Below are 9,398 nucleotides of genomic sequence, written 5' to 3'. Positions count from 1 at the left end.
GGAGCCCGGCTCTGAGCTTCCCACTGTTCCGAGTGTTTCTAACCTGCTCCTCAGGGATGGAGACCTGTCCCACGGCCACAGGAAGCCCCAAATTCTCATTTTTCAGCCATGCCCCTTCCAGATTCCTGAGTGGGAAGGGTAGAGCTGAGATGGCATTCAGCATAGCTGTCCCACCAAGAACAGAGCCCTAAGGGATCCTGCCCATGGAAGTGCCGGAATCACCATCTCTGCAAGTGTTCAAACACATGTAGATGTGGCATTTGTGGACATGGGTTAGTGGTGGCCTTGGCAGTGCTGGGTTAATGGTTGGACTTGATGATCTTAAAGTGCTTTTCCAACCTAAACAATTCCATGGTTCCATAATTCCAGGGAGGAGTTGGCAACAAAGCTGGTTTCTGATGCCATTGTTCCACAGAATCCAAGCTAAACCCCATTGCAGAGAGACTTGCACAAGAGCTCCTGGTCCCCAGGGACAGCGGGATAACAAAGATGAGCTGCCAGTCATTGTCAAAGGACGCACAGAGGGAAAGTTCAGGCCTGGCTGGAGATGGCAGAGTCCCCAGGGATGCTCCCTGGGAAGCACTAATGACACACCTGTTAAAAATGAAAGTCCAACACCTGGAGAACTTCTGGTCTTCCGGAAGATCCAGGAGCCAGCTGGGGTGGGAAGGGCTTGGAGGTGGCTGACAAAGCCAGGGAAAGCGTGGGGACCAGGGCCAGCCATGCTGGAAGTCCTGGCCTTCAGGGAGATCCATGGTGGAGCATTAGGAGAGCAGGAAGGGGTCTTGTGAGGAAGAGGAGGAGGATGCAGAAATACCAGGATTGAGGACACAGGGATGCAGGGTCACAGGGATGCAGGAGTCAAGAACACAGGGATGCAGGGATGCAAGGGCAGGAAGGAAACTACATTGACATTTCTTGGCTACTCCATCTTTTCCCCCACGAAGGATGGGGGGAATGGGATCCCAATGGGATTTTGGGAAACACAGACATGCTCCTGAGGATTTTTTCCCCTCTCCCAAGCAGCTTCGCCCCAAACCTCTTCTTGGAGATCTGGGAAGGACATTTGAACAGGGGGGTCACCACCCCCAGACCCCTTTTCCCCAGCCAGAGCCTCCATCTCTCCCCGTCGCATGGAAAAAAAAGTATCCAGGGGTCAATATTTGGGTTTTTTTATTAAAATATCATTATACCAAGTGGAATGCTACAGCAATCTCGGTATAGGGCGGCGTAACGAAACAGCCAGGTTTACGTTTAAATACTTAAAGATAACTTAAAACGCACAAACGAGAACTTGTCGTCTTTGGCAGGAAAAAAAGTTCACAGCACGAAAAAAATACTTAAAAAGAAATACCAATATTAATATAAAATATATTAAGTTGTGGGGGCTTGGTTTTTTTTTTTTTCTCCTCTTTCATAACTTTTTGTTTCTTTTCCACTTTGTAAACAATGCACAAGAACCGAACGCATTTTTTACGTGTCTGGGGAGAGAAAAATAAAAAATGCAGTTGGCCAGCAAATGCACACGTTGAAAGGAGGAAGAAATAGAGAAAAATATATATATATACATGAAGGGCAAGGATGGGAGGCTCTAAGGAGCTGGATGTCGGTGCTGGCTACGGGCAAAGCCAGCTGCCAGTAGCCAGGGGATGCAGGCAGGAGAGGGGTGGCACATCCCCCTGCCTCCTTCAGCATCCTCGCTTCCCACGGAGCCCTGCACCTCTGCTTCCTTCTCCACCTTTCTTTCCCTCCATGATCGTGTTTTGTTTCAGTCACCCTGTCACGAACCCCAGAGGCAGGATGCAGGTGATGGAAGTTTGCAGCTCCTGGCTCTTGGCTTGGCCGCGTGGATCCGGGTGGTCGATGGGACCCAGGGAGGACAAGGATCCCCTCTCCTGGCTCTGCCTTCGTGCGGAGACATCGGCTTGTGGGAACAGTTCGGGCGAACAGGGAGGGATTTTCCTGTCAGAGGCCAAGCTCCTGGGTGGGTGCAGATGGCCAAGACCCAGAGGTGGGAGCTGGGATGCGGATGGAGCCGGGATGGGGAGGGAGCTGACGAGGTGTATTTTAAGCTGCCACCGCGGGATCCCCGGGGTCCAGCACGCCCCGCGCAGCCGGGGACCCGTGTGGGCACCGAGGGGGGACAGGGACCCTCCCACGCACGGGGGTCACTGCCGGGATGGGCCGCGGGGACACTGCTGAGCTCCAGGCTCGGCCTCCCCTTCCCACAGGCTTCTCCATCCCGAGGTGCCAGCAGGAAGGGCAGAGGGGCCTTAAATCAGGATTTCCACCATGTCAGACAGATCCGGGGCTCTGGCAGCGGCTGAGCTCTCTGCAGGGAAAGAAGGGATTAACAGAGATTCACAGGGATTCAAACCCCCCCAACTCAACTGAGGCCTTTAAAATGCCTTAAAAAATCACCAACACTCGGGCAAAGCCCATCTTGGGAACTCTAAGCCCTGTGCTGGAGCATCCCAAGTCCCCATCTCATGTCATCCAGGGAGACTTACCCAGCACTCCGGTGCCCTCGCCCTGGCTGCTGCTCCCAGCCCCGTCTGTCTGTGTGCTGCCATCCTTGCTGCCATGCTTGGAGTGGGAGGGCAAGGGAAGGGCAGCAGGAGCTCCTGCTCCTTCGGCACTGGCTTTGCCTGCTGGAGGAGACACCATTAGGGATTCAAGGCAAGGGATTCAAGTGTCCAAGGCCAGGTTGGACAGGGCTTGGAGCAACCTGGTCTAGTGGAAAGTGTCCCTACTCATGGCAGAGGGGTGGAACGAGATGAGCTTTAAGGTCCCTTCCAACCCAAATCATTCCATGATTCTACAATTCTACAATCGCTGGCTCCTCTGGCTGCTCCTGGAGAAATCCCCCCTCCCCAAGCTCTACGACTCCAAAACCGCAGGTGGAATTGCTGGCAGGCAGGGGTCCATATTTACCTGTGCTGCCCCGGGAGCTGCCCTCGGCGGAGCGGTCGCTCTGGCCAGCCCCCGGCCAGCTCGGGGCGGCCGAGGCGGCAAAGATGGAGGGCACGGATTTGGCCGGCCGCAGGGAGCCCTGCAGGGCTTTGCTGGGGTCCCTCCGCGAGCGCTGCTGCAGGACCTTGATAACAGCATCCTTCTCCAGAATTTGGGCATGGAGGGCTTTTAACCTGGAGAGGAGAACAGGCAGAAGCTGGGAGAGGAGCCGGATGGGGAGAGGAGGACGCAGCACCACCCGACCAGACCACAGCACGAGCTTGATGGGGGCAAAATTCCTCCAGCGAGATGGGAGTACCTGTTCTCCATCTCCTGGTGCTTGTGGCTGGCCAGGAGAAGGTCCTCGTTGAAGCTGCTGTTGGGGGAATGCCGCGGGGAGTGGCTGATGAGGGTGGTGTCCCGCTGGGCGGCCGCCGTGGCCGCGGCGTCCATGGCGAACTGCCTCATGGTGCACTCCTCCAGGTACTTCTGCTCCCACTTGGTCATGTCGGCCTCCAGTGCCAGGATCTTCTCCTCCTTCTCCCTCAGCTGCTCTGACAGCATGTGGGCGCTCAGCTCCGGCGTCCCCCCGCCCGTGGCGCCAGCCTGCCTCTGCAGCAGCCCAAAAAACAGCCCAAAATGAGGGTGAGGAGGTGCTGGGAGGACGCAGCACCCGCCCTTGCCTCGCCGGCACCCACCGTAGGTCACCAGCACCCACCTGCTGAGCCCGCAGCATCTTCAGCTCCTGCTCCAGGCGGGTGCGGAGCCGCAGCTCCAGCTGCTCCCGCTTCTCACAGGCGGCCTGGAGCTGCCCCAGGGCTGCCTGCAGCCGCTCCACCTTCTCCACGTAGGCTCGTTTCTTCCGGAGCTCGGCCTCGGCCTTGGCCGCCCGCGCCTGGGCACTGCCCAGCGCCTGCTCCAGCAGCTCTGCCCGCCGCCGCTGGTCCTCGTTGGCACTGCGCAGCAGGGACACCTCCCGCTCCAGCTTCTCCTTCTCCTGCTGGTGCTCGTAGCCTGAAAGAGAACCCCCCCAAATCTCAGAGGTTTTGCTTCCCTAAGGCTGGTTCAGGAAGCTCTGCAGGGGTTCTTTCCTCCCCAAAATCCAGCCATGCCACCCCTCCCCCAAGATCATCTACCACCTGGGGGCCAGAGGCTGCCTAGGCACTTGGGCAGATGGACAAAAGCCTCCACTTGCCACATTCCAGCCTAAATTTTGGCTCGGGAAGGGTGAAACCTGCCCAGCGTGAATCCAGCCACTTTAGGGAAGGGGATGCGATTCCCCCCACTAACACCGTCTCTCTGCTAAAGTAATGATTTAGGTATATTTTCCCCAAAACAGTCCAGGCTGGCGCAGCTGCGAGGTGCAGGAGGGAGGAGGGAGAGAATGGCCGGGCTGGCGTGGGGCGGGAGTGCGGGCTTGGTGCTGGAAGAGCCAGCACAGCGGCAGGAATGTGGGGAATGCGGGTCACGCCGTCGGCCGGCCGGCGGGATTAATGGCTCGAGTCCAGCGCCAAGAGCTGCTCCATCCTCCCCGGGGAAGAGAGCTGCCACCCACCACCTGCCTCCTCCTCCCCCTCTAGCCGAGCCCCTCTGTCCCACTCACAGATGCCATGGGCAGCCAGACAAGGATGGGTGTCCCCCGGGACTTACTCTGTGCCAGGAGTTTGGCCACACTGCCCTGGTTGCTCTCCTGGCTTTCCTGGGCCTTGCTGGCCAGCTGCTTGTTCGCTGATTCCAATCGCTCTGGTCCAAAACAATTAAACCCAATTAAGATTTAAATACAAGAATTTGGCTGGAGGAACTACAAAAAGCTGGGTTTCCCATGGAAACACCCATGGGACACAGAGAGCCCACAGGGATGGGGACATGGAGGGTCCCTCACCTTTCAGGTCCCGGTTGAAGTCCTGGAGCCGCCGCATCTCGCTGTCTCTCTTGTTCCTCATGGCTTTCTCCAAGGCTTCCCGCTTGGAAGATGCCTTCACGAGGTTTTCATAATCCTCCGAGATGCGTTGGATCTCACTCTCCAGCTGGGGTGGAGGAAGGGACAGGCCAGGGTTAGATATTCATGGAATGAGGAAAGGAAAGGGAGATGCTGCAAAGCTTGCCCGGGGTGCTCAGCCCAACCTGAGCTGCCAGAGGAGCTCAGCACACAGGACCCCACAAAACCCCCAGAACACGCTTTGGGGGTTAAAGCTGACGTTTTCTGCCTTTTTTCTTGTGGAAGAGGCTCTCTGCAGATTTTGGCTCTGCCGTAGCCCTGCCACGGGGAACAGCCGCCCCTTGTACTTGGCTGCACAAAGGGCTTTCTGTGGCGGCCAGGATGGGGGGGACAGGCAGAGGGAGGGGGTCACCGGAGAATGGGCTCCTTCTCCCCAGTCCCGGCTGCCACACCGCAGCTGCTCCGAGGGGAACAACGCGCCGGAGGGAGGAGGAGAAGGGATTAAATCACTAAAGGGGGTGAATTTTCACAGCAGCTGGGCGAGCGTCCCCTCCCCGAGGCAGGGGGGACACAGGGCTGCCACCATCCCCTCACCTTCTGGATGCGGCTCGCCTTCTCGGCACAGCTCTCCAGCTCCCGCCGCAGCTTCTCGCTCTCCCGCTGCAGCCTCTCGTTCTCCCGCAGCACCGCGTCTGCCCGGGCCAGGCGGCTCCCGGCCGACACCGCCTGGGCGCTCACCAGGGCCTCCACGCCCGCCGGACCCAGCGCGCCCGGGCACAGCGGCAGGAACGCGGCTGGGACCGGGGTGGGCAGCACCCTGCGGGGAGGGAGGGAGGGAGGGACAAGGGGCGGTCAAGGTTTGGGGGAATGGGAGAGCCGACCGCAAGTCCAGCACAGAACCATGGACTCGTTAAAGTTGGAAAAGACCTCCAAGATCGTCAACTCCGACCACTGGCACCCCACCAACTGCTGCAAACCCATGGGCCAAGAGGGTGCCGGTGCCCCCAAAGGAGGAGGGAGGCTCTGGGAAGTGCCTATCTTGCTTTTTAGACCTGGGAAGCACTTGCTTTCTAACCACAAATCCCTTCTGGCAGGGATGCCTTGACCTGACCCCTCCAGGACCTGGCCAGTGGGTCTGGCTGGGCTCCCAGGCCCCCCTATTCCTGGGAATGTTGCAGACAGCCATGCATAGGATGCACCTTGGAAGCCAGCAGTGTTGCCCCTTTTTCCTTGTTTTCTGGGCAAAGCAAGGGCTCCTGGCACAGCTCCTCACTGCCAAACTATGGATTCGTCCTCTCTGTATTCAGAGGGTCCGGCCCAGCCTGGCCACCCCTCATGCCACTGCCCTGAGCTCCTTGACATCCCGCCTGGAATGCCCTGGGCAGGGTGGCTGTGCACCGCCCGGCCCCGCTCCGCTCCCCCGCGGGCTGCTCGCCAAGGGCCTGCATTCCTGTGGGATGATATAGGAGCGAGGAAGAATAAATACATCTTCCTCACGGCTCCCCTTCCCCTCTTTGTTCCCTGGAAGGAGAAGGTTTTCCTGCTGGAGATGCTATCACACTCTGCCTGGATAGGTCAGCAGGGCTGGGAGCAGCGTGTCCTCCCATCAAGCCTCCAATTCCCTTCTTCCCATCATTTTCCACAGTGGAAGAGGTTGTTTCCAGGCCCTCCTCAAATTCCACGTGGTGCCTGGCCCCCCAGACCTCTCTGTGTCCATCTCATAGTCAACCTGGGGCTTTGCCAGAGGCGTTGAGCTGCCCAAAGGGTCATGAATCACCCGGCACCAACCCAGCTTCTGCTCAGCAGCAATCCCAGCAGACACCGGTGTTACATGGACATTCCCAGCTCAGGACCATGGGGTGGGATTCCACAGAACAGGGAGTACATCTGCCTTCCACCCTTCCCCATGCCTACTCCACATTTAGCTGTTTCCTGAGCTGGTTTCCAGCTCCTAAATTACCCCCAAATTCCTCCTGGTGCACAGGGAGGGGGAAGGGTCTGCAGAGGGAGTGGGATTTTTATCACCGGTTGGAAAAACCCAACCATGCTGGGGAAACTGGGAAGAGGAACGGAGCAGAGGGGTCCCAGCAGAGGGGTCCCAGCAGAGGGGTCCCAGCAGATCCCCACGGGCTGAGCTGGTGAGGAGGAGAGAGGCTGGCCCAGGCTCCCCATTGCTCTCTGTGTCCCCACAGATTCCAAGCATCCATCCTTGGACATTCCTGGCAGGCATCCAAAAGCGTGTCCTAGGGGCTGCAGTTTACCTGATTTCGGGATGCTGGAATCCAGGACCTTCCCGGGAGCAGGGGCGGGGCTCGGCCAGGTAAGCGTCCTGAGAAGGGATGACGTAGGGATACTCCGGGGGGGGTCCCCGCGGCTCCGTGCCCTCGGGGTGCTGCCCGCGCAGGGCGCCGAGCTGGTGGTGCCGGGAGAGCTGCGGGAAGCTGTGGGAAGCGCTGATGGGGCTCTGCGACTTGGCCCCGTTGCGCTCCAGCGACATCCGCATGAGCCGCTCGCTCAGCGACCGCACGTGGCCGTGCTTCAGGTCCTTCAGCCCCTCATCGGGGCGCCGGGCCCCGCTCTCGGCCCCGCGCGGGGGGTTCTCCCCCCGAATCCCGGCGCCGGCCGCTCCCCGCTGCGAGGCGTAGAACTGGGAATGCGCCTTGGCCTCCTCGTAGGTGGGGAGCTCCTCGCCCTTGGGCGGGCAGAGCCGATAGACGCTGTTCTCCAAGTAGACGTGGTCGGAGTGGTGCTCCTGGCCCTGCGGCTCCTGCCGCGTGGATTGCTGCACCATCTGGCTCTCCTCGGGGCTGAGGCTCTCCAGGGAGGAGCGGGGGCTCCCGGCCCCGCCGCCGCGCAGGGCCTGCTGCTGGATGGCCAGCAGCGTGCGGTTCTCCGTGAGGTTCCCATAGCGCAGCTGCTCCTGGATCAGCCGGTGCAGCACCGTCCCGTTCGAGTCCTCCGCCGTCCTCATGTCCGTCCGTGCCGGCGGCAGAGCCACGTTTCCACCCGACGGGGACGTCCCGGGGGACCTCAGCAGCAACTGGGACATCTGCGAGACGGAAAAACGGGGTTGTTGGGAAGCAGCAGGGGCAGGACACCGCGCGGATCCCGATGGACGTGGGATTGTTTGCCAGGAATCCGGCCGGGACGTGCTGAAGGGGTGGGAGCCCGTGGCGGCCGTGGGAGCGCGGAGCAGCCTCCGCGGTGGGGTGGCTGAGGACTGGTGCTCTCAGTGCTCCCATGGCCGGAGCTGGGACCGGGACTGGGACTGGGAACAGCTCTGAAGCTGGGGCCAGTTCGGGAGTCAGGGCTAACTCCGGGGCTGGATTCCCACGGATCTGGGACTAGCGCTGGCCCAGGAATGGGGGAAGTGGCCCCACGGGACCAACCACGGAGCCATCGGGAGGGGGGGAAGACCCCCCAACATATCCCCTCCGGACACAGGACATGGAGATCCTGGGCCTGCGAGGGGTGTCCCAGTCTCGGGCAGGGTCCTGGTCCTGGGGGTTCCTGGGATCCCCCCGGATCTCCCGGTGCCTGGGGCATCACGATGCCGAGGGGGGACCCCAGTGCTGGGGGGAATCCTTTTTCCGGGGGCTCTAGGGGGGTCCCGATCCCGAGTGAGGGGCTCTCGGTGCCGGGAGGGGTCTCGTCCCGGTTGGGGGAATCCTGGTCCAGGGGCAGAGTCCCGACCCCAGAGGGGGGCTCCCGGTCCCAGGGGCTTGTTCCAGTCCCGGGGAGGACGGTCCCGGTGCCGGGGGGCGTCCTTTTACTGGGAAAGATCCTGGTCCCGGGGAGGATCCCAGCTGGGGGGTTCTCAGTGCCGGGGGGAGTCTCGGTCCCAGTTAGGGGAATCCCGGTCCGAGGGGGGGTCCCGATCCCGGTCGGTGAATCCCGGTGCCGGGGGGCTCCCCAGTCCCGGGGGGTCCCACTGCCGGTCGGGTGATTCCCGGTGCCAGGGGGTCCCGGTCCCGACCGGGGGGATCCCGGTCGGGGGGGGGGGGGGGGGTCTCGATCCCGACTGGGGGGTTCCCTGTGCCGTGGGGCGTCCTTTTCCCGGGGAGATCTCGGTCCAGGGAGGGGGTCCCGGTCCCGTTCGGGGGGTTCCCTGTGGCGGAGGGGGGTCCCGGCGGCGGCACTCACCGGGGCATGGCGGAGCGGAGCGGAGCTGCGGCGGCTCTGGGCGTCCCGGGGCCGCGGGGGCCGGGCCGGGCGCTGCTATGCCCGGAATGCGGGGCCGGGCCCGCCCCGCTCCGCCCCGGGGCCGCCGCGGGCGCAGGGACCGGCCGGGCGCGGAGCGGCAGCTGCGGGGCGGGGGGGCGGCTCTGCCCGCCAGCTGTCCCGGGCCGTAAATCTGCCCCGGCCTTTGTCTGCGCGGCCGGGCAACCCCAAACCTGCCGTCCCATCTGCTCTGCCCCCCTCCGCGGGTCCCCCCTCCTCTGTCCCCCCCCCCGCGGGTCCCCCCTCCTCTGTCCCCCCCCCCGCGGGTCCCCCCTCCTCTGCCCCC

General features: G+C 61.8%; 1 protein-coding gene across 2 annotated transcripts; it reads right to left on the bottom strand.

Annotated features, from left to right (window-relative positions):
* Positions 1 to 1,156: 1,156 nt before the first annotated feature.
* On the bottom strand, positions 1,157 to 9,082 carry AMOTL2 (angiomotin like 2). Of its 2 annotated transcripts, none has more exons than XM_017839103.1 (10): positions 9,035 to 9,082; positions 7,153 to 7,940; positions 5,486 to 5,708; positions 4,835 to 4,979; positions 4,603 to 4,695; positions 3,671 to 3,966; positions 3,272 to 3,564; positions 2,935 to 3,146; positions 2,511 to 2,651; positions 1,157 to 2,332 (listed from the first exon to the last, which is right to left on the bottom strand). In XM_017839103.1, exons 2-10 carry the CDS (start codon positions 7,938 to 7,940, stop codon positions 2,274 to 2,276), a joined length of 2,250 nt encoding a protein of 749 aa, XP_017694592.1. In that variant the 5' UTR covers positions 9,035 to 9,082; the 3' UTR covers positions 1,157 to 2,273. The 2 variants fall into 2 exon arrangements, with proteins under 2 accessions (XP_017694592.1, XP_017694593.1); XM_017839104.1 differs by having other exon boundaries at positions 2,511 to 2,648.
* Positions 9,083 to 9,398: the final 316 nt, after the last annotated feature.

The sequence above is a fragment of the Lepidothrix coronata genome, unplaced genomic scaffold (assembly GCF_001604755.1).
Source record: "Lepidothrix coronata isolate B3197 unplaced genomic scaffold, Lepidothrix_coronata-1.0 Scaffold374, whole genome shotgun sequence".
Lineage (NCBI taxonomy): Eukaryota > Metazoa > Chordata > Aves > Passeriformes > Pipridae > Lepidothrix > Lepidothrix coronata.
Note: the sequence above shows the minus strand (reverse complement) of the source record. Positions and strands in the feature narration are given on the sequence as shown.

Bases quoted from the DNA above. Each gene is read 5' to 3' on its own strand.
- AMOTL2 (XM_017839103.1), bottom strand. From the start codon at position 7,940: ATGTCCCAGTTGCTGCTGAGGTCCCCCGGGACGTCCCCGTCGGGTGGA. The intron at 4,980-5,485 runs GTGAGGGGATGG...CCTCCACCCCAG, and splicing joins AGGCGAGCCGCATCCAGAAG to CTGGAGAGTGAGATCCAACG. The intron at 4,696-4,834 runs GTGAGGGACCCT...GTTTTGGACCAG, and splicing joins CTTCAACCGGGACCTGAAAG to AGCGATTGGAATCAGCGAAC.